Source organism: Schistocerca americana, chromosome 3 (genome assembly GCF_021461395.2).
Source record: "Schistocerca americana isolate TAMUIC-IGC-003095 chromosome 3, iqSchAmer2.1, whole genome shotgun sequence".
In the NCBI taxonomy this organism is placed as follows: domain Eukaryota; kingdom Metazoa; phylum Arthropoda; class Insecta; order Orthoptera; family Acrididae; genus Schistocerca; species Schistocerca americana.
This window is the reverse complement of record NC_060121.1, coordinates 778,711,608-778,737,621: the sequence shown is the minus strand read 5'-3', so window position 1 is coordinate 778,737,621 and position 26,014 is coordinate 778,711,608. Positions and strand designations below refer to the sequence as shown.

The 26,014-nt window shown below is 38.2% G+C and overlaps 1 protein-coding gene across 1 annotated transcript in view; it reads right to left on the bottom strand.

Annotated features, from left to right (window-relative positions):
- Positions 1 to 4,538: 4,538 nt before the first annotated feature.
- LOC124606397 (partitioning defective 3 homolog) overlaps positions 4,539 to 26,014 on the bottom strand; it is a 290,115-nt gene continuing 268,639 nt past the window's right edge. The window contains exons 26-29 of the mRNA XM_047138378.1: positions 25,080 to 25,231; positions 23,239 to 23,325; positions 12,251 to 12,468; positions 4,539 to 6,203 (exon numbers count right to left, since the gene is read on the bottom strand). Of these exons, the coding sequence (XP_046994334.1) occupies positions 5,980 to 6,203; positions 12,251 to 12,468; positions 23,239 to 23,325; positions 25,080 to 25,231 (681 nt within the window). The 3' untranslated portion in view covers positions 4,539 to 5,979. The remainder of the gene's footprint in view (positions 6,204 to 12,250; positions 12,469 to 23,238; positions 23,326 to 25,079; positions 25,232 to 26,014) is intronic.

Here is a 26,014-nt window from a genome sequence, read left to right as displayed (position 1 = left end):
TCTGTCGAACAGATTTCGGGTATATCTGCAGCTGACGAAGGCCCTGAGCCAGAAGAAGTCACTTGCACTGCTCCAGAGGAAGCCTCTCAGCCTGCAGGGTCTGCCCATTCACAGAGGAAGGATTTAGTGGTAGCTGGGAGCTTCAACATTATGTGCATAATGGGTCCCCTTAGGTCTATGGCTGCCAAGGAAGGATAGGAATCGTGTGTGAATGTCGGCAGGAGTTATTCCAGATGTGGAAAGAATGCTTCCAGATGCCATGAAGAGCACAGGGTGCAGCCAGCTGCAAGTGGTGGCTTATGTCAGAACTAATAATATGTGTCACTTTGAATTGGAAGAGATTCTCTCTGGTTCCAGGCAGCTAGCTGAAGTAGTAAAGACTGCCAGTCTTGCTTGCGAGATGATGATGGAGCTCACCATCTGTAGCGTGGTCAACAGAACTGACTGTGGTCCTTTAGTACAGAACAAAATGGAAGGTCTGAAGCAGAGGCTGAGATGGTTCTGTGACCATGTAGGCTGCAGATTTCTCAACTTGAGCCATGGGGTGGTTTGTTTCTGGGCTCTACTTAACAGGTCAGGGGTCCAATACAACAGAAATTGGCTACACAGGTAGCGGGGACGGTGTGGAGGAGACTGGGCAGTTTTTTTTTTTTTTTTTTTTTTTGTTAGATGGTCTCTGGAAGCTACAGGAACATGTGTCAGCCAAATTTTTTTTTTTTACAAAGAACCAAACCATGTTCAGAAAGTCTAGATGAAATACAGTTGGTGGTGGAGTTCAAAAATGGTTCAAATGGCTCTGAGAGCTATGGGACTTAACATCTTAGGGCATCAGGCCCCGAGAACTTAGAACTACTTAAACCTAACTAACCTAAGGACATCACACACATCCATGCCAGAGGCAGGATTCAAACCTGCGACCGTAGCAGTCCTGCGGTTCCGGACTGAAGGGCCTAGAACCGCACGGCCCCTGCGGCCGGCGGTGGTGGAGTGTTTATTGGTGTAAGAAGCAGTTTACCTTGTAGTTGGAATTGAAGTAGATAGTTCCTGTGAGTATGGGTAGGATTAAATTAATAATTGGCTCCTTTTATAGACTCCCTGCCCCCCCCCCCCCCCCCCCCCACCCCCGACTCAGATGATACCGTTCAAAGTAAACTTGTGCCTCATTTGAAATAGGTACCCCCCACTCATATAATTATGGTTGGTGAGGACCTTCAATCTACCCTTGATATGTTGGCAAAAATACATTTTTAAAGTTAGAGGTAGGCAAAAACATCATCCAGAATCATTCTGAATGTGTTCTCAGAAAATTATTTTGGACAATTAGTTCAGTAGGCCACTTGAAATGTAAATGGTTGTGAAAACATACTTGACCTCGTAGCAACAAATAATCATGAGCAAATAGGGAACATCATGATGGAAAAGGGATTAATCCACAGGAGTACCAAAAGGGATTTGCTAAATTTTGGTAACACGATAAATCACACAAATCTAACAGCTATAAATTGAATCAAATACTTAAGTATTCATAATTTTAATATCTAAGTTGGAATGATCACATTGATAACGTTGCAGGTAAAGCAAACCAAAGACTTTGATTTATTGGCAGAACACTTAGAAAGTGCAACACATCTACTACAGAGACTGCTTACACCACACTTGCCCATCTTCGTCAGGAGTACTGCTGTGCAGTGTGGGATTCACATCAGATTCAATTGACAGAGGATATCGAAAAGGTTCAAAGAAGGGTAGCTTGTTTTGTACTATCACGAAATTGGGGGTGATCGCTATGGAATGAAACATGAATTAGGGTGGCAATCATTAAAACAAAAGTGTTTTTTGCTGCAGCAGGATCTTCTCATGAAATTTCAATCACCAACTTTCTGCTCAGAGAGCGAAAATATCCTGTTGGCGCCCACCTGCATAGGGACGAATGATCATCTTAATACACTCGTGTTCAGAAAAAACAGAACACCTTGAAAGATTAGAGATAGAATTTTCATATTTGCAAGACATGTAGACTAGTATGTTCTGCAGAAATGTTTAGCTTTTGAATCATGTCGACCCGCTGGTTCAAGATCAACATCGATACTGCGGTGCAACAACACAAACTGGTAAAATGTGCTTGTGGCTCTTGTTGTCACTATAAACCAAAGGTAAGGGATCAGTGTGACTTGAGCCAAGATGTGCAGGATGCCTTGCAGATGTATGCACGAACCATGCCATCAAATCAGTGAGTTTGAAAGAAGGTGCATTACTAGCATGAAAGAATGTGATGCATCTATCTGGGAAATTGCTGCTTGTATGGGATGAAGTGTTTCAGCAGTGCAACATGCGTGTGTGTGTGTGTGTGTGTGTGCACGCGCGCGCGCGCAGAATGATGGTATTGTAGGACAGTGGAACAGTTTAACAGAGCACTTGCCCGCGAAAGGCAAAAGGTCCCGAGTTCAAGTCTCGGTCGGGCACACAGTTTTAATCTGCCAGGAAGTTTCATATCAGCGCACACTCCGCTGCAGAGTGAAAATCTCATTCTGGAAGTTTAACACATCGTACATTATCAGGGGTGGCAGCCCATCACCATTTATTATGGCATGGGTTATGTGCACATCATTCACTTCTTCACTAACCTTTGACTAATGTGCAGATACATGCTAGACAGCATTGGTGTGTGGAATGATGTCACTGGGGACAGGAATGGCATAAGATAGTGTTTGCGGATGAATACAGGTTCTGTTTGCTTGAAAATGATGGCCGCATTTTGGTTGGGAGCGGCATCGCAATTACTGCATTCGCACAAGACATATAGTGCCAACTCATGGTGTGAGGACACTATTGATCACAACCACAAATCATAGTTGATGCGTTTCCAGGGCACTGTGACCTATGTGAATGATGCCTTGCGACCTTTAGCCATACCCTTTGTGTACAACACCCCAGACACATTTTTCAGCAAGTCAATGCTCGACCACATGAACATGCACCTTCTTGGTGTCACAGGATGTCAGCTTTTTGCCCTGGCCCGCCAGAGTACCAGACTTGTCTCCACTCGAAAATATGCGGGATATGATGAAACGACAGGTGCAGCCCTGTAACCCAATGCCAACCACCACAGATGGAACTTTGGAAGCAGGTGAATGCAGCATGAATGGCTATATCACAGGATGCCATTTGCACCTTATATGCATCAATGCCATCACACGTGGAACAAGTTATCAGGGCCCTTGGCAGACACTGTGCCTACTAAGCAACAGGACACAAGCTGAACCGAGATGACTGAAATGCTAATCATTTCAGCAGAACATACTAATGTACATGTCCTGTGAATATGAATGTTCTATCTCTAGTCATTCAAGATGTTTTGTTTTTTCCTTCTGAACACGAGTGTAAAATAAGTGCAATCAGAGCTTGCACGAAAAAGATTTAAGTGTTTGCTTTTTCCCACACGCTGTTTGAGAATGGAACAGTAAGAAAAAGCTTGAAGGTGGTTTGATGAACCCTTTGCCAGGCATTTAATTGTGAACTTCAGAGTAACCGTATTGATGTAGCTTATAATGCAATGTGAATATAATGCGTATTTTCTGGTGTAATAATTAAACTGCAGCTACTCACAGAGGTCCACACACAGAGGTCCAGTGTGGGCTGTAATTATAATATGGCAGTGAAACTTAGTACATATATTAATGCAGAATGGATTTACGCTGGGAAAAAAAAGAATAGTTCTAATTTTGACCATCAGGTGCAAAGTTGCCACTGTGACTGCAAGAAAGATAGAAAAGTTTCCAAATGTAATAGGACATGGTCTGGAAAGGTCAAACTAGTGAGAAAGGCATAATGTGGACTTTATTGTTAACCAACACTTACACAATTTGTTCAATATGAGCCCAGAGACATCGACAAAATGTTGTATAGCGCCAGATTTGCACCTGGTGGCCAAAATTGGAACTAATTTTCTTCCACTGTGAATGGGTTCTTCATTAACACATTAGCATATCTACCAAGTTTTCCTACCATACAATAATTACAGCATGCACTGGATTCTGTGACTAGCTGCACATTAATTATAACCACACAGTAGTTCTAGTTCTCTCAATTCATCCTGAAGCATGTTATCTGCAATAGTTTCTGCCCTGGAAACTAAGAATCAGGTTATACCTGGGTTTTCAAATGGCTGGTGGCAAATATAGGCGTATCTGCACTGGCTTGTAATAAACTGAGTATCCAAGGTTCCTTCCTCTTGTCTTACTAGAACATCAGAAAATTATAAACTACTACTATTGTCCCCCCCCCCTCCCCTCCTTTCCATTGTTATCTGGATATTCATCTAGGATCATGGTACGACAATGTTGTGGCAATAGATTTTTTTGTAAACAAACTGGGTACTGGGAACCACATGACACCATTTATTTGTTCAAAACATTCATCATTAAATTAAGAACATTTGGAGGCTTAACGTGATGGTGGACCTATATATGTGATAGGTAAATGAATTAAAGTCCACATTATAATCAATCTGATTTATTCAGTGCAAGAGATTCGCCTCTTGCTTAAAAAGTCTTCAGTATCATACATGTTTAAAAATATGTACATAAACATAGCAACATTAAATGTACAATGCAAAAACATTATGTACATTACATAACATATGTAATATAGTATATACAACTTTCTGGTAAGGCCCATCAAGACTGTACTAATATAGACAGACAGTTCAAGAGCTTACATAATTTACATTTCCCACTAAAAATGCTGAGCATGTGCTTATTGAAGTAGCAAAACTTCAATGCGAATGAGAAAGAAGAAAATGTCAATAGTAAAAATATTTTCAGAAGAGTATGCACACTGATCTCTGTATTATCTTTCCACAAACTATAGCATCATTCAGACTTAACAAATACAAAGTGTTGGTACATACTTAAGGTTATTTTAAAATTATAAGTCAAATTTTACATATATTTACAATGATTTATAAATTTAACATTATCACAGTTCAGAATTAGAATTTTTCATCTAATACACAATGTAGATTTACCTCTAAATGCAGCACAAATTATGTGTGAGCACTCTCCCTTCAATACTATCTATACAATGTGAATAAGATACTTCTGGTCTATCAATGGACTTAAATTATATGGAAGTATGTGATTCTTTGCATCATCCTGCACAGTGAGCACTTTCTTTATTTTTAAGAACTTTGTCTCTCCTTGATTGCACTCACCACTATGAAACCTGTAAGTGATTTGGTCACCTGTGTCAAGTATAATCAGTTACAAAACTTGAAGAGCGCATTAAATGCGTCCCAAACCACAGCTCTGCCCGGTAACCTTTTTGAAGCATAAGCTATCATAAAAGAAGGAGTACCTGTAGGCTCACAATAACTAGAAACAGAATCCAATAGCTATTATGGAAAGCGAAAATAGTTTGGAAACCAATGAGAAAATTTATGTATGATGTGCTACATACTACCACAGTTTGTTCTGTAATGAGAGCAGGTATTCACCCATTAATAATTACTTATATGCATGAAAAAATATAAAAATTCAATCCTATTACATGAAGTTTTGTACTATTAGGTCAGCCACGTTTCCAGTTTCCACACAATATCCATGCCATGACATACAAGACAATCTTATGGTAGATGCCATAATATCCACTGGAAAATGTGGCTCAAAAAATGGCCTCCATTAAATGCAGAGTTTTGATTTGCATAAGCCAATCAAAGATAGCTCAAGAAAATGACAGGTCATGATCTGTCTTGCTCATTGTCACCAATATTACAGCAAACAATTTACTGACAACTATAACAGTTGTCTCTCACACCATAACAATTACTTTCAAAAAATGGCAATGTTTTAAACTGCTAAAACTACCACTTACATTACAAATGTAAGATTAGTCAGATCATTATCTTCAGTAAGTTTGACACACACAGTCCTTGCCTAAACAGCACTTATTTGCCAGAAATGCATCACAACAATTCTTTAATCAGACTTCATATCCTGGCGGTTGCTGTTGCTGGCCAATGGTAACCTGTGTAACAAAAGGCCCTTGCACTCGTGCTGCAGGAGCTCCTGACCCAGAATTTCTCATGCCATCATGACTGTGCTGTGTTCCCCAGTGTATTGCTCCTGTTGCAACTCTGTGGACATTGATGCTCTTAGCTGGTGCTGGCTGATACATGCGGTGATAGTTGCTGCCAACTGCTGGTCCTGAAAATGGTAGAGAACTTTATCATCACTTATTTCCAGCAAGAAAACATTTAGTTATACAGTTATCACATTAAAATTGCTGTTTATCTTGAGTTAATAAACTGTTTCACATCAGAATCGTCAGTGTTAGCACAGGCTACTGTGTACAAAGGATGATACTCTTTAAGTTTTCACATCACCAACATTTTACACAAGAATTTTTGGCCTGGTCAAAAGGACTGGAATTGTACAAAGGACACTAATTTTCCAATGATATTTGTTGGTTAAAATAATTTGTGACAGACAGCAGAGGATAGAGGAAAGCATCACTGTCATATCATTCTCACTATTCTAACAGTGCTGCAGATGTCAAGAGAAATAGGCTGATAAAGAATGATGATAACAATAACACTAACACTAACACCACCACCACCACCACCACCACCAACAACAACAACAACTACTACTACTACCCTGTTATGGTTAACAGAGAAATACCACAGACACAGTTTCACACACAGCAATCCATACTACTACAGTTCCTTTTACAAGACACACTTGAATTGCACATTTGACTTCAAATGTAGAGTTTGTTCAATGGTTTAATTATGAACAAATTATGTTTTCACGTCATGGACTTTCTCCTGTCATTACACAAGGGTTTAGTCTATAGAAAAATTAGTTTTAAACACATTTATACAATTTCCATTGTGATTCAAGCTACTTCTAAAGTAATAATGGATAATTAATTTTGATATTTGTACACTAGGAATAAATGGTGTGTGTGTTTCTGTATAATAGTAGCACCAACAATAGAAAACAAGAAACATCAATTATGACCAGCCCAAGCACTCATTTTGTAATGCTGTAGTGGATCCTATCATTACTATCATTTTCGTATGCATATCTTAACAGGACAATAATTTTTACTGGTTGTATAGATGTAACAAACTTTTACCAACAGCCAGTATTTCATTCAGAAATTGCCTTAGGCCACGTTCTTAAGATGTGTTATCAACAAATGCAATCAATTCTTTCACATTCCTGCATCTTGATCTACACTTGTATTTGTGAAGAACGTGGTGAAATTCGTGTGTTTTATTTTGCATCGTTACCATGTGTAGCTTGTAAACCCGACCGTCAAATTTTCAGTATCTTAGTGACAATAGGATATATTCTATGCAAAGCAGTACTTTCGATACACTGTATTCACTCAGAATATTGTTGTCAATTCTGGTATGCTACTTAAAAACACCTAACTATATGGTAGTGTAAACACAAGCCATGGAGCGTTTATATAAAGCTTTGTTTTGATGGGAAAGTGTGCTCTATGCCGTATGAAATCACCAGCTGTCCTTAACTTTGGCAACTAAGAAACCTCAAATTTAGATGTGCCATAGTGAATAAAAGGCAGTCACGAAAAGTTTATTTTACACCAGAGAAAGACAAATGAGCTTTGTACAATGCTGAGGAACTGTTATTTAGTTATGTTCTGTGTTGGATGATCTCTACTTTCTTTTAACCCTTCGGTGGGCATGCTGCGGCATACGCACCGCAAATTTTAGTATTTTAAGTGTTCATTGGCTGGTGCTAGATGTCGGTTTCCATGGAATCTAGTATGCAATCTTCATCATATATAGAGTGTGTGTAACCTCATTTGAAACCAGACCTGGCCATTGTTCTGCTGCAACAGCGTTGTTAAGTTCCGTGTCTGCGGCGTGATTGCTGCCAAGCGCCTAGTCATGGAAGTATTTGTTCAACATTATATGCTTATGATTTGTTACACATATTTTCATCATTTATTCTTGTTTAGAGTATTAATTTGTTGTTTTATGGATACGTTATATTTATTTACAGGGAAAGTGATATTGTAAGGGATCCTGAAGAGATCCTACAAAATCTAGCAGAAATTTCTAAAGATGAGTTGATGTGTGTGAAATCTGTAGATGATTTTGATATGGAAGAGAAAATTATTGAAGCTGACAACTACAGTAGTGAAACTGAACAGTCACAGGAAGAAGATGACAGTCAGAAAACAGCTGCACATGATGTTATGGAAGGTAACCATACATTTTATATTTGAAAAGACGATGAAACTCTTTGGATTAGTCAGCCCGTAACTGCAAGGAAAACTACTACTAAAAACATTATCAGAACTTTACTGGGCCCAAAAGGGACTGCCAGAAACACACTTACACCTTTAGGTGCATTTTATCTTTTTATAACTAAAAACATGTTGGAAGACTTTGTAGCTCATACCAACGAGACTGGGAAAAAGCGTAGTGATACCAACTACTCTAGAGCTTGAGATTGCAAAGGTACTTCAGCAGAAGAAATTCATGCTCTTTTTGTTGCATTTTTTTGATTGGCATAAAGAAAGGACATCATGCCAACTGCTGTGAACTGTGGGCATCTGATAGTACTACTATGAGTATCTTACGATTGTTTTTCAGTTATAGATGTTTCCATTTTTTCTTCTTGTAGCAATTAGGTTTGACAACATAGAAACAAGAATTGAACAGAGGTCTACAGAAAACTGGCACCTCTTCATAAGTTTCACCAAGAATTTGTAAATAACTGTATTGCTCACTATAATGTCAGTGAATTTTTGACAATTGATGGAATGCTGCAGGCTTTTAGAGGCTGCTGTGGGTTTGTAAAGTACATTCCAAATAAGCCAGCGAAGTATGGTATCAAAATATACGCCCTTAGTGATGCAAAAACATTTTATACCCTCAATTTCAAAGCATATTGTGGCGAACAGTTTAGCATGAACAGGAATATTACAACTGATAACTGTTACTCCAGTTATAGTCTGGCTCAGAATCTGCTGGATAAAAAGTTGACCACCATTGGCACTTTTGGGGAAAAAAATTACAAGGAGGAAATTCCACCTGAGTTTCAGGCTAGTGACACAAGGGAAAGCAAATCGACACTCAATTGCTTTCAGTACAATTTCTGTTTATCTTCAACTGTCACTGAAAAAAATCAAAATGTGTGATCCTCCTCTTCTACAATGCATGATACAAATAAAATTGACGTTGAAAGTGGGAAATCAGCAGTAAATTTGGACTATAACAGAACCAAGGGAGGAGTGGATATTGTGGATCAGACGGTGCATCATATACAACAGTCAGAATAATCAGGAGATGGCCGCTGGCATAATTCTATCAACATCTTGATATTGCAGGAATAAATTTGAATGTGATCTTTAGTCACAATAACCCAAACAAGAAAGACAGATGATGGCTTTTTCTAAAAAAACCTATCATATAGTCCTATGAAAGGTCATCTAGGGCAAAGAGCAAAATTAACGAACCTTCCGAAAGATGTACAAATGTTTCTCGAAAAATTCAGAAAAGTTCCTGACAAACTTAAACTTGGAATATGTTACATATCTGGACGACACAAAAATGTCAGGGCAAAGACATCATGCAACAATTGTGGAAGCAATATCTGCAAGATGCATTCTCATCAGAACATTACTTGTTTCTCTTGTGATGCTAATGACCAGCGGATGGAAATTTTTTCTGACGGAAGATGTCTATTTATGTAATCTATTTTAATATAGCTGGCTGATTTTTTTTTCTTTTACTTTTATCCAAAATAAATAATTAATGCAATGACATGCTGTTTTATTTCAGTTTTTACCCTTTGGTTTGCCTAAAAACTATAACAATGTGCAGATGAAATTGCGGTGTAAATGCGCACTCACTCACGTGAAATAAGAAGGCACACCCACCAGGGGGGTTAAGCTAAGAGGAAAAGATTATGGATGAACTTTTAGTGTGTTCTCAGTCTACTTTACAAAATATTTTGAAACAAGTATCCCAGCCTTTAGAACAGACAAAAATCTGATGGTTGATAACTGTTATAGTGCCACATCAATGGCAATAAAGCTTTCTCAGAAAGGGAGTAAAGAAAAACTCATTAAACAACATCAATAAACAGGAACAAATGACTCACCGGTAATAAAGGAGAGTAGATTTATATTTGAGACATGCATAAAGATAGCAACAGTAATTTGAAAAGTACTAGTTATGTTACTGGGCAGATGCTTCAAAAAAATTACAATTAGAACATTAGTTTGATAAGATGAACATTGTTTCTACACTGATCTATAAAGTTTCACCTTTTGTCTGTCTGCACCTCACTTTTACACTCTAATGAAGGATAGCTCCTCCAACAACATGTTGCAGAAGTCTTTTCTTTCATGCAGATACTGGTTAACTAGATTTGGGAAGTAGCTACACAGCCAATATTACTGGGTTTGTTTGTGTTAAGTGGTCACAAGTCAGTCTGCAGGAGGAACTTTCATATGTGAAAGAAAGAAAGAGATTTTTTTGAGGGGGGGGGGGGGGGGGTGTTTTGTTCCCTGATATAATATTCATCTGTGGATAACAAGAGTAACTGACAGGTTAGAAAAACCTCTTTTGCAGTATCCAATAAGGGAACATGTGATACTCCTATCTGCAAAAAACGCAGTTGCATATATGGATGTCCACAGTACCAGATATGAATACTCAATACATCATATTTTTATTGTGTGTACCTGCTTTTTGTGTTCATGTTCCTTACTTTTACACATCTTAAATGTTATTTGTAGTCTTATTTCAGATACTAAATAACATACAAGTAGAGACTAAATCTCTGAATATACATATTTCACTTCAGTTTGTTTATTCACTTCAAATTCAATTCAGTCATTTAATGCGGTTTTTTGGCTAAAATTAGAAATTCTGTATCAAGGAACCTTCTAGAATATAATGTAAAACAAGATGGCTACTCATCCAATACGTAAATATTGGAAGTATTATCTATGAATTAATATTCTGTGATCCATTGTTCCAATAAGTAAGTTTACAATATTTAAGCAGGAAAAGATAATGTTTAACAAAAATTATTATTTCAGATTTTTTCTTTGTTTGTACAGAATATCTTAAGTACACATATTCATGTAAATATTTGATCTTCCATTATTAACTTTTAAATGTACCTATCATGAAAATGCATGTTATATTTGTGAATTTTGTTCAAATATTCAATTGCTAATATCAGTATTGAAACTAATTGCAAGAAATTCCATTTAAAATGCTACACACTTCTTCTATTGGATATAATGTGCTAAGTAATTATAAATTATAGAATTGATATCTTCATATAAAAAAATGAAATTTAAAATATAAAATTCCAAATATTATATTTTACAATAGCTGGGAGGGTATGTCAGAATAGGAGTATCATTTCATTTACCAATAAACTACTGAAGATATTTAACCTGAAGGAAAATATGTAGGAGCTAATGGACCCATAACACCAATTACTGTTTAACTACAATGGGGTAAAAGGGCAGGGGGATGGTTGTCTGGAATGCTGAAGAAAATATGATCAGTAGAGTACTACTATATACAGAAAGAAACAGTAATGGTTTAATCTGCAATATGCTAAGTCCTGCACCGAAATTATGTCAGATGGCTCATACATGCAACAAGCTGCTTACAATGTGAAACATGTCACTCTCAATATGCCAGCAAAATCTCAATGGAACCATTATGTGTAAATTAATTTTACTGTAATAATAATACAAACATTAAATGCTTTCTTACTGCAGACATTTTAATCATTTCCCATATATGTAAGCATTTGTAGTGCTCCATTTATAAAATTTCTTAAGAAGATCACTCAGTTTCTGGAAAAAACTGTATAAATGATGATGAATTACAACTGTTCAGTTATGAAAATAAACAAACCTAAATTTTTGACAATGAAAAACTCCTTTCACCCCCAAGAAGTGCCCAAACACTGTTGTTATGCAAATGTTTTGATCAGTATTCTTAACATATACAAAAATTTATGGAAGTATATTTTCTACTAATCTGACTGAAAATATACAGGACTGAGTGTGTGTGGCTGCAAATAGACAATTTCCCAAAAACTTGACACAGTGCAAATTAATTTAGCTGGTGTCAAAGGACGTGGATATACGAAAAAAGCTTCCATGAAACAAAATTGATACAATCAACTACCAATTTTTTACTAGGAAAGAAAACAAAGTAATTAATACATACCATTTACCATAACTCTGCCATCTTGTGTCTCTCCTTCCCGACGTCCTCGTGGGAGAGAATTGGAATTCGCATCCACAAGAGGAGCACCTGCTCCACGCAACTGTTGATTTGCACGCATCACAGCTTGTACACTTTCATACTCATAGAAATTTGATGCAGGTCGCTGATGCAGTTCCCGGCTGTCTCGCCGCTGAGAATGGTAATGTTGTTGCCTACGACTGTAGTAAATGGAAATAATCAGACTTTGCTTCCTACATTGTTGTAAAAAAGAGGTTACTATACATTGACATGGAAAGTTATAAATTAAAAACATTGAAATTTCCCTTTCAATCCCTCCTATATTCCATTTTAATTCGTTGTGTAAGCAAGCCACACATTTGGCATGTACCGATTTTCTTTATTTGCAGAACATTCAGGGAAGAATGGTTAATGATCCAGTGACAGATTTTAAGAACACCAAGTCATGTTTCAAGAGTGAGTGCTCTCAATATCGTGTTGTAAAACCTAACTCACAGGGTTAAATGATAAAACTCTAGTGTTTTATCCTCATGAGGTAAGTTTTAGAGCCTGATGGTGAGAGCATTGTCTCTCAAAACGTGTTGTGTGTAGGGCAAAAATTACAGTTGAATCTTATTAATTGTTACCTCACATCTGTAATGGCTAATATTAAAAAATGAAGTCATTTTTTATGTTCAAACCATAACAGTAACAAAACTTAACAGTGCATATAACATACTGGAACATGTGTATGTGTCTTGTATGTGTCTTCTGTATGTGCGCAGTAACTTGGATAAATGCACATCAATATTAGGGAAACAATGGCCTACTAAATTAGTACAGGACCTAACATATAACATATGAGCACACAGGATAACATGGCAAAACAAGAAGCTGCAGAATGCTGCAGCATATATTGTGGTTATTATATTTAAGAGAGATAACCAATGGTGGATAAATCCATACTTTTAAGACAGAAGGGGGCGATAGATATCAAGGACACCAACACTAATGTGGTATCAGTAATTACTGACAGCCCAATGCTATATTGCGTGCCAGAACTAAATGCAAAGTATCAAGATTGTGATTATTCTGCCATAAATAAAACTGAACAGCTGTCCAACTTAACAGAAAGTGCAAACTTCTGATTATGGGGAATACTAGAAGAAAACCAGATTTCTGGTTCAAAAATAAAGCAGAGTTGTAGAATGGTGAGAAAATTTTATGCCTGGAGATCCAGAAGTTCTCTCTCTCTCTCTCTCTCTCTCTCTCTCTGTCTCTCTCTGTTTGTGTGTGTGTGTGTGTGTGTGTGTGTGTGTGTGTGTGTGTGTGTGTGTGTGTGTGGGCGGGCATGCGCGCACTTTACCTTCAAATGGTTCTTTTATGATTTTCTTTTGTAAGATGTTCAGGACTGGCATATGAACTAGCCATATGCTCTTATTCAGTCACTTCAAGTGGGATGTATACTTACATGTGTGATTGTGTGTTATGTGGCAGTACACAGGAATAATGAATGTCTTAAAAATACACATATTCTTTACAAATTTAACCTTGGCACTAATGCAGTACAGCTTGGGAGAAACAATGACAGTGAGTCTGGAAATGGCAGTGAATGAAGAAACCATACAGTGATACATTAAAAATTCAGATACAAAAAATTACCATTTAAAAAGCAACTACATGGAGGTACAAGTGTTGTTTGAAAAGTTCTTAGAACTAGCGCAACGAGTTGTTTACGTGATATTCATTGGACTGTTGCCTGTGGCACACGTCAGTGTTCTTGGAAGAGAGCTGTGGCGGTGACATGGCTTTGCTGTTGTTCCCATGTAGTAATTTGCAGAGATGGTTGGGGGGGGGGGGGGAAGAAGAAGAAGAAAGGGAGGGGGGAGGGGGGGGAGAGAGAGAGAGAGAGAGAGAGAGAGAGAGAGAGAGAGAGAGAGAGAGAGAGAGAGAGAGATATTCGAGCAGTGATTAAGTTCTTCGTAAAGAAAGGTATGATGAAAGCAAAGAACATTCATGCCGATTTCCAGAATACACTGGGGGCTCTGCTCCTTCATATTCAACTGTTGCCAAGTGAACAAATGACTTTAAATTTGGTCGAGAGAACTTAGATAATGATTCACACAGTGGTAGGCCAAGATGTGCCACTACTCCAGAAATCATTGCAAAAGTGCACAAAATGGTCATGGAGGATCACCAACTGAAAGTGATTGAAATTGCTCATGCTTGCCAGATATAATCAGAAAGGGCATTTCACATTTTAACTGAAGAATTAGAAATGAAAAAATTATATGCACGGTCGGTGCTGCAAGTCTTGACAATGGACATATCAGAACAATGTTTGGCCCATTTTAGAAGAAACGGACAAGATTTTTTGCACCAATTTGTGCCAACAGATGAAACTTGGTTGCACTTCTATATCCCAGAGACAAAACAACAGTCAGAGCTGTGGAAACATGCTGCTTCTCTGCCACCAAAGAAAGCAAAGACAATTCCTTTGGCGGGTAAGGTCATGGCATCAGTGTTCTGGGATGCGAAGGGGATTCCGTTTGTACATTATCTCCTCACTGTGCAAACAATTTTGGAGAATACTATGCTAAGCTGCTGGACAAATTGCAACAAAAAATACGTGAAAAAAGGCGAGGTTTAGCAAGGAAGAAGTCATCTTCCATCAACACAATGTGCACCCCCACGCATGTGCCGTCACCATGGCACAATTAAGGTATGAATTGTTGCCACATCCGCCTTATTCACCTGATATGGCTCTGTCAGACTTTCATCTCTTACCAAAACTGAATTTTTCTTTAGATGGATGAAGATTCACTTTAAACGAAGAATTGACAGCTGGAGTTGACAACTATTTTGCAGGCCCGGAGAAAACTCATTTTCGAGATGAGATCAAGGCACTGGAGGATCATTGGACCAAGAGCATTAATATACAAGGAGACTACTCTGAAAAAAAAATTGGTGATGTAAGTACCTTTTTTCTATTCCATTCTGAGAACTTTTCATACCACCCTCGTACATTAGAAGTCATGAACAGTGAAAAACTAGGATTATTGTATGACTATTTGTGCCCAAACTGTATTGAGTTTGCATTGACTGACTGTTCCATTGGTTCTCGGTAAAATATTTTGTACATTGAAGGCATAACAGCTGGAAACTGGTTTGTGTAACAAACACTAAATATTGTAGAATATTACACCAGTGTTGTGTGTGTTTCATTCATAATGTGTTGGGTTTATATTACTTCATTGTATACCTATATCTAAAGGAATCAAGGATAGGTGTGGCTTGTAGCCTTGTCTCCTCTTGCAGGAAACAAACTTTCCATAACTCTCCTCCATTTTCTCCAATCCAGAAAATGAACACCATACACAAACAACTTTTAGAGGATCACTACAGAATTTTAATGTGATTTGTTCTTATCATCAGACAGTACTTATTTGTAACAACAAAGCAGTTTACAGAATTAATATTCACTCAGCACTAGAGTTTTCACTTATCTAAAACTTCTTGGCAGATTAAAACTTTGTGCTGGAACAGGACTTGAACTTGGGACATTTCCCTTTTGTGGGCAAATGCACTACTAACTGAGCTATGCTTCTCTTATGATTTTCTTTTGCATGATGTTCAGAACTGGCTTATGACCCAGGCATGTACTCCTGTTCAGTCACTTTAAGTCAAACAGCACCTTTAATTCCACCAGAACTTGATCTCTTAGCTCCCAAATTTCTAAGAAATTCTCATGCATACCTTACAGCTGTAGCACTCTTGGAAGAAAGGATATTGCAGATATGTGGCTTTGCCACTGTCTGGGAGATTGTGGCTCATGCTTGGATGGTTCAATTGGTAGAACACTTGTCCATGAAAAACAAAGGTACCAGGTCAGAGCCCAAGTCTGGCTTAACATTCTAATATGCCAGTAAATTTCAAAATGGAAGTTAATTTTGTTTCGGTTTCTGCTGTCTGAAGTTTCACTATTTAATTGGCTACACAGTGCTGAACACATAATTGATAAGATATAAGAATCTTTAAGGCATTAATAATCTTAATGTAAGGAAGAAGTTACACAGTTAACCACAGGTCATCATTGCTGCATATTTAGATAGTTGGTTTTGTGACACTAAAAATTATCTGCAGAAATAAAACTCATACGCCATGTTTAAAATGTAGAATATCAGACACTTATTTATGTTACAGGCTTGCACATTATACCATACGAAACAGCAGTACAACAGTCAACCTAGAGATGAGAAGTATTAGAAATTAAGAAACAAAAACACAAAACTTTTTAAAACTAAAGGAAGCTTATGATTTTCACTTTCAGTCAGTTAACTCACTAAAAGCTTCCTTTTCATGACTGTCACAAATCAGAGCATATATTTTGATATTATGAACAGATGGACTCCTAACATTTACGTTGTTTCAGTAATATGCCCACTATTTCATTTCCTCTATTGCTTTGTTTTTGACAGTATTTGCACCACTTATGTATGAGCATTGCCTAGAATGTGATTTCCACTGCTGTTTTAGCAGCAGTACAATGTGGCTATCATTTTGTACATGTGCCATGCAATGTTTAAGGGACAATATACCCTCTGTATGGAATTCTAAAGCAGTGATTTTGGATAACATAATTTTTGGTACTGGGCCACATCATTGTAAACTACTGAAACAACTAAATTACTGGTGGTTTGATCAACTTGCCATGATCCTCTTATTTTAACCAAAATGACACCAGCCATGGAAGCCTATAAACTTAAGCATTTGTGAAGCATCAAACATGACAGGTGAAGAGCTGATCACTGGTCCCAAAATTACCTAAGACACACTGATAAAATGTGTATGTTACCTTCTTTTCTCAAGTCATCAGTCTTCTGACTGATTTGATGTGGCCTGTCATGAATTCCTCTCCAGAGTAGCGCTTGCACCCCACATCCTCAACTATTTGCTGGATATATTTCAGTGTCTGTCTTCCCCAACAGATTTTACCCTCTATAGTTCCCTCTACTACCATGGAGGTTATTCTCAGATGCCATAACATTTCATTTCATACCATGCTATCTTCTTCAGGTCAGTATATTCCATATGCTCCTTTCTTCACCAATAATTCTATGGAGAACCACCTCATTCCTGATCAGTCCACCCACTTTCAACATTTTTCTGTATCACCAATCTCAAATGCTTCAATTCTCTTCAGTATAGGTTTTCCCAACATCCATGATTCACTGCCATACAATGTTATGCCCCAAAAGCACATTCTCAGACATTTCTTCCTCAAATTAATATCTGCCCTTGGCCAGGAATACCCTCTTTGCCTGTGTCAGTTTGCTTTTTATGTCGTCCTTGCTTTGTTAATCATGGGTTTTTTCCCATTGGGTCAAGATTCTCCCTATTCTCATTTCTGCTGTTTCTCATTCATTTTTCTTTTTCCAGTTCATTCCAAATCCATATTCTGTTCTCATCAGACAGCTCATTCTAGTCAACGATGCTGTAATTATTCTTCCCTTTTGCCGAGGACAGCAATGTCATCAGCAAACCTTATCACTGATATCCTTTCACCCTGAATTTTAATCCCATTCTTGAATCTGTCTTTTATTCCTATCACTGGTTCCTCAGTGTACTGATGAAACAGTAGAGGTGAAGTACTGCATCCTGGTCTACACCCTATTTAATCAGCATTGTACATATTGTATATCACAATTTTTCCCGGTAGCCTACTCCTATTTCTCTCAAAACTTCTACTTCCATTATCAAGTGCGAAGTCAGACCTACCTCTCTGGTGTATTTACCTTTCCTAAAGTCGAACTGATCATCATCTAACAGATTCTCAATTTTCTTTTCCATTTTTCTGTAGGTCATTCATGTCACTAGCTTGGATGCAAGGGATGTTAAGCTGATTGTGTGATATTTTTTGCGTCTATCTGCCCATGCTGTCTTCGAAATTATGTGGATGATATTTTACTGAAAGTCTGATGGTAAATTGCCAGTCTCATAGGTTCTACACACTGACTTGAATAGTTGTGTGGTTGCCATTTCTCCCAATGATTTTAGAAATTCTGATGGAATGTTATCTATACCTTCCAATTTATTAGATCTCAAGTCTTTCAGAGTTCTTTTAAGTTCTGACTCCTTGTTGATTACAGTTTCTTCTTCTATCATATCATCAGATTAATCCCCCTCCAAAACAGAGGCCTTCAATGTACTCTTTCCACTATCCACTCTTTCCTCTGCATTTAATAGTTAAATTCCCATTGCACTCGTAATGTTACTGCCCTTGCTTTTAATTTTACTGAAGGTCATTTTGACTTTTCTGTATGCTGAGTCTGTCCTTCCAATGATAACTTACTTTTGATTTCGTCACATTTTTCCTGGAGAAATTTCACACTGTCTGCCCTGTAAGTCATATTTATTTCATTGCTAAGTGATTTACATTGCTTTATTCCTGTCTTTCCATGGACATTTTTCTACTCACTCCTTTTGTTGAACAATTGCAGTATTACTTCTGTTACCCCAGGTTTCTTCACAGTTCCCTTCCTTGTACCTATGTCTAACTGTCCAACATCAGTGATGGCCCTTTCTAGACATGTCCACCCCTCTTCAACTGAACTGCCTACTGCGATATTCCTTACTGTGATATCCACATCCTTAGCAAATTTCAAATGCGTCTCATCACTCCCAAGTACTTCAGTATGCCTCTCCCTTCCAGACTGATTCCTCTGTGCAATTTTCTTAATCTTCAGCGTACTCTTCAGTAGTACTAAATTATGACCTGGGTCTATATCTGCTCCTTGGTGTGCCTTACAATCCAATATCTCACTTTGGAATCTCTGTCTGACCATGATATAATCAGGCTGGAATCTTCCTGTGTCTCTGGGTCTTTTACCAAGAATACCTCATATCTTCTTGTAATTCTTGAACATAGTATTTGCTATTACCATATTAAATTTATTACGAAACTCAATTAGTATTTCTCCTCCCTCACTCCTACTGCCAAGACCATCTTCTTCTGTAATTCTTTCTTCTGTTTTTCCCCTGTAACTGTGTTCCAAATCCCCACAATTATTAGATCATCATGTCCCTTCACACAGAATTACTTCTTCAGTATCCTCATATACCTTTTTTTCATCATATGCTTGTGACATTGGCATGTATATCTGAATTATCATCATCTCCATTGGTTTACTGTCATATCCAATGAGAATGTCAAATCTAATGAGAACAATCCTACCACTGACCTGTTCACATTACCTCATACCCTGTACTACTTTCCTATTCATTATGAATCCCACTCCCATTATATATTTTCTGTTGCTGTTGATATTATCCTATACTCATCTGACCAGAAATCCATATCTTCTTTCCATTTCACTTCACTGACCCCCACTATACCTACATTGAGCTTTAGCATCTCTCTTTTCAGATTTTCTAGCTTTCCTGCTACATTCAAACTTCTGACATTCCACACTCAGACTCATAGAATATTATCACTTTGTGGTTATTCCATCTTTTTAGCAATCTCCTGCCAGAGATCCAAACGGGGACTAATCCAGAATCTTTTGCCAATGTAAATATCATTGTGACACTTTTTCATTTACAAGCCACATGTCCTGTGGATACGCATTATGTGTTTTTTAATGCAGTTGTTTCCATTGTCTTCTACATCCTCATGCAATTGATCTTCACTGATTTTTCTGCCTTTTGGAGGCAGTTTCCCATACCAAAAGGGCAAGACAGCACTCTAAACCTCTAATCATAGTGTGTAGGCTTTCACGGCCGGCGTCTTCAGTAATTAAGACTTCCGGGCTAAGAGGCCGTGGTCCAATAGTAGAAATACACTCCTGGAAATGGAAAAAAGAACACATTGACACCGGTGTGTCAGACCCACCATACTTGCTCCGGACACTGCGAGAGGGCTGTACAAGCAATGATCACACGCACGGCACAGCGGACACACCAGGAACCGCGGTGTTGGCCGTCGAATGGCGCTAGCTGCGCAGCATTTGTGCACCGCCGCCGTCAGTGTCAGCCAGTTTGCCGTGGCATACGGAGCTCCATCGCAGTCTTTAACACTGGTAGCATGCCGCGACAGCGTGGACGTGAACCGTATGTGCAGTTGACGGACTTTGAGCGAGGGTGTATAGTGGGCATGCGGGAGGCCGGGTGGACGTACCGCCGAATTGCTCAACACGTGGGGCGTGAGGTCTCCACAGTACATCGATGTTGTCGCCAGTGGTCGGCGGAAGGTGCACGTGCCCGTCGACCTGAGACCGGACCGCAGCGACGCACAGATGCGCGCCAAGACCGTAGGATCCTACGCAGAGCCGTAGGGGACCGCACCGCCACTTCCCAGCAAATTAGGGACACTGTTGCTCCTGGGGTATCGGCGAGGACCATTCGCAACCGTCTCCATGAAGCTGGGCTACGGTCCCGCACACCGTTAGGCCGTCTTCCGCTCACGCCCCAACATCGTGCAGCCCGCCTCCAGTGGTGTCGCGACAGGTGTGAATGGAGGGACGAATGGAGACGTGTCGTCTTCAGTAATGAGAGTCGCTTCTGCCTTGGTGCCAATGACGGTCGTATGCGTGTTTGGCGCCGTGCAGGTGAGCGCCACAATCAGGACTGCATACGACCGAGGCACACAGGGCCAACACCCGGCATCATGGTGTGGGGAGCGATCTCCTACACTGGCTGTACACCACTGGTGATCGTCGAGGAGACACCGAATAGTGCACGGTACATCCAAACCGTCATCGAACCCATCGTTCTACCATTCCTAGACCGGCAAGGGAACTTGCTGTTCCAACAGGACAATGCACGTCCGCATGTATCCCGTGCCACCCAACGTGCTCTAGAAGGTGTAAGTCAACTACCCTGGCCAGCAAGATCTCCGGATCTGTCCCCCATTGAGCATGTTTGGGACTGGATGAAGCGTCGTCTCACGCGGTCTGCACGTCCAGCACGAACGCTGGTCCAACTGAGGCGCCAGGTGGAAATGGCATGGCAAGCCGTTCCACAGGACTACATCCAGCATCTCTACGATCGTCTCCATGGGAGAATAGCAGCCTGCATTGCTGCGAAAGGTGGATATACACTGTACTAGTGCCGTCATTGTACATGCTCTGTTGCCTGTGTCTATGTGCCTGTGGTTCTGTCAGTGTGATCATGTGATGTATCTGACTCCAGGAATGTGTCAATAAAGTTTCCCCTTCCTGGGACAATGAATTCACGGTGTTCTTATTTCAATTTCCAGGAGTGTACTTCTCCCTGACGTTTCGTTGCCAGCTGCGGGCAACATCATCTGAGGTGAGTCTACGACTCAGATGATGTTGCCCGCAGCTGGCAACGAAACGTCAGGGAGAAGTATTTCTACTATTGACCACAGCCTCTTAACCCGGAAGTTTTAATTACTGACTCTAAACCTCTGTTTGCTCCTAAGTCCTCTTCAACAAGGCCACTGGAAGAGTGAGGGTAACTTGTGGCAAAAGTCTTTGACAGCCTTTATTGATGAGGCTTTTTATTCAAAATTTAAGCAGTGAAAATTTAAGCAGTGGCTGGGATCCAGCCTGGAACCCATGGCATTTTGATTACTAATCAAAGATGCTATCTGTACATCATGAGTTCATCAATTATATTACAACTACAGGTACAATCGTCTTACTTTAGGAAGAACGTATTTTCTCCCTCCCTAGTACAAAAAAATAAATAAAACAAATACAAAATTATGTGGCTGATTTGTACTTGCTCTTAATAAAAATAAATATTATCATAAATATTCAGATGAAAGAATATACAAGTGACATTGAGAATACAAAGTTTTCTTTGTGAACAGTGAAAAGAACAGCTATATATTACCGTAAAGTAAGAATTTACAAGTAACAGCTGGACGATCTGTCTTTCACTGGCACCATCGACAATTTATTTCCTTCTCTTGTTACTCCTGCTCCCTTTATCCTCTATCAAGGATTACTTGATAGTTCTCTTTTTCTAACATTATGACAAGGAAGATTTATGTGCCACTAGTACTGATACTGATCCCTTACCTATCAGTGATAAGCTTAGTATACAGACAAATGCTGTTCACCAGGAGCTTAAGGAAAAAAACATGCACAAGGCTGAATACTACAATGCTATGGTCAACTAGTCTCTACAGTGCAGGAGATAAGGCATCCCAAGCACTCTGTGCACGCTATGAATGTATTACTTTTATTTACTTTCTGTGTGTGTGTGTGTGTGTGTGTGTGTGAGAGAGAGAGAGAGAGAGAGAGAGAGAGAGAGAGAGAGAGAGAGAGAGAGAGAGAGAAAGCAAACATGACTAACAAAAGAAATGTAAAGCATGCACAGAGGATAAACATGCACTGCATGCTTCAGGAAGCAAAACACTGATCCATGGAGTGCTTGTCTTTTTCTAAAGTATGTGCAATGAAGTCTAAGGGTTTCTTATTTCTTACTTTTACACCAGCACTACATACTGGGAAGTAAATAATTACAGCTGCTGACTGCTTGTTGGATGGAGATGCCATAAAATGGAATACTTGATTAACATTTACTTTCTAAAAGATGGCTTACTAATACCAGCATCACCAATCCAAATAAGTGTTACAATTAATGTAAAAGTAACAGTTTAATGAAATTTCAGACAATTCCTGTTTGTGATAATAGTTCCATATTTAATTAATGAAAACTGTCATCTGTAATGACAAACAGCCAGCAACAATTTTTTTGCTGATTGATATGATTATAGTCTCAAGCTAAATAGATCTAATAATATCAGGTGATCATTGTGATTTAGCATTCGCATACCGCTATGATATTACTGTAGGCTGGGAAGATGCTTTAAGATCTTTCAGAAACAGCACTTTGCTAGTAAATGCAGCACTGTCCAAATGGGGAATGTTTAAGGAACACAATAATAAAGAAAATAATTTCACTGATGTAAGTGTTAGAACTGCCAGATGCATTTTTTCTCAATTATTATCGCACCATACCTTTCTTCTTCCACCTTAAATCTCTGATGCTGCACCTGGAGTCTCATTTGCATTATCTGAACCTCAGAGAGCTGTTCTTTGCGTTTGCTTGCAACACCCAAGAAAAGAAGGAAGAAATGGTTAATTGATTTGAATGTTAGTTACAAAAAACAAACATTGTCAATTCAATTTTAAAAGAAACTGGAAAAACAGAGCACTTTTACAAACAACGAGTGACACAAAGTACTGTATTCAAAATGGCACATGAAACCAGTTATAATGTCTGATGTGTTACTGCAATTTTTAAAATAAAACTAACCTCTTTTCATTGTTAACTTCATTCTGATGGACACCATAATGCCCTATATTACATGAAGAACTACATTTCTCAACTTCTTGGTTTTTGCAGCTTATAAAATGGTGTTAACTTCAGAGCTGTACATTATGCATTTAATGGCAGCGAATTTCATTGCTTCTTAAGCATGAATGTGTTGAAGTATTACGCAGATAACAAGACCAGACATAAACTGTTTCATATTCATTCTGCTAGCATAAAACCAATAAAGTAATGGTGCATGCTCCGTGCAGATAACCCGAGCATTCCAGACTATGTAGCAAGGAGAGAAACAACAGTTCGCACCTCCCTTCACCAAAAAACATAAATTTTATAAAGCAATAAGTGCATGCTGCAGTCTATTCCGAAGTCGTCGTCATTTTCAGGAAAATGTGCATTCCACAAACAGGTATGTACAAAAATATTTGTGACAGTATGGAATTTTCAAGTACCTGGCTATGTGCTAAAAATGTGAAGCTCCAAAACATGTCATTTTTAAAATCAGTTAATAACACTCTGTAGACTGAATTTTCAAAACTGAAAGAAGAGCAACAAATTCTGAAATCATGTTTTCCTCCCTTGTTTCACAAATGTAGTACTTTTTGACTGTGTATATTGCCTAATTAATGGTGGAATCTCCTGAATTATTTATATTCATTGCAAGTGTATATCTGTTACTGAAAATGTTTTGATGAAATGAACAGTTCATTTCCATGGACTGATATTCTGCCTAACTATTTCTCTAACAATGAGGAAGACCAGCAGACACAGATCATTTAGCAGTTAACTGTGATTTGATATGCTTCTTTGAATCGCTATCGACACACTGAATTTCTGCAACACCAATTGACTTCATACACAGCTATAATGCTGTACTTAAAATATACTTTTACAAGAAATAAATCAGCTATTCTTATTGCATCAGAAGAAAATAACATTTTGATGGAGAAATGTTTTTACAGCTAATGAGCTCAGTTGGCCTGCATAGGCCTCTTAAATTTTATATTTCTGATTGCTCACACATCATTCATAAAAAATAAATATAATTACAGCACACATTGTGAATAATCACATGGTAAAGATGACATTTTAAAGATGACTCTTTTACAAGAATTTAAATTACATCACTTTCACCTTGTGCATCATGGTAAGCCAATATCAGTTTCCTCTCCCCTTTTCTTGGAAACACTTACAGTTATTTTTCCCTGCCAAACCACTAGCCTGTATCTATATCCAAGACACCTTAACATAAAATTCTCAGCATTTCATTCACTTACTCTGTTCTCTGCAGAAAATTAAATTTAGTTATCATTTTACTCGGTGAATGTATTTTACAGTTTTCATTGTTCTGCATGGCCGTACAGCAAAGAAAGTACAATCCAGTAGTGAATGCATTTACCAACCACCATATGCTTCCATCAACACAGTTTTTATGATTAGAAGTTTATTTTTAATTCAACAACAAGCCTGACAAACATGAAATACTACTGAAAAATATTTGGTAAAATGAAAATTCCTAAATTCTTACTTGAGATGTTGTTGAATTTCCTCATAATTCACATAGTGAGAAAACTTTGCCGGATCTGTGATGCCTACTCTGCTACCAGGTCGTGTCATCTCACCATACAGGTCATAGCTTGCTGATCGGCCATGTGACGCCTCTGGCCGGTCAAGGTGCTGCTTCAGAGGAAAATCTTATTGCAATAATAATTACAGTAAAATCAACTCTCACAAAACAAGGAGAAATAAGTTATTTTAATTTTTTGTGTTCAGTTACTATCTTACTAATGTGTGAAACATTTTATTTTTAAATGGGACACTATAGTTCTTTTTATTCTATTGAGATATTTCTTAAGCAACACGAACATAATGAAATTCAACATTTTTCAACATTCAAGTTTATTTCAACATTTTAATATTTGTTGATTTGCCAGAAATGTGTCAACAATGAATTGGAAAAAATGAAAAGAGCATTTTTGGCTTAAAGTTTGTATAGTTAAAATATTTCTGCAAATCACATTACAAAATTGTTGAAAATAAAACAAAGAGGTGATAGCAGTTAGGTGCAGAATAGTAAGTCATACAACAGGTGATTAACATTAGCAAATTATTATTTATACAAATAATACAGCTAATTGGCCAGAAAATTAAAATAAGCAGCAAATACATACCATTTTATTATAGAAATAAGAGAAGCCTGACAAACATTATATCACTGACAAAGTCTTGATGTAAACAAATGCAACCAATGAAAACAGCAGCAAATTGAACAGTTTATGGAGGATGCGAACTAATTCAGTAACTAAGCAAGTGTGGAATCAGTAAATGAATGAATATACACTATATACCTTCTAAGAATTGTCAGGCATGTTTTCTCTGGTGTTTTGGCAGGTATTTGCATTTCCTTTTTTGCAATATGTAGCTGGAGTCAACCCATACAAATATTGCCCGTCGAGCCTTATG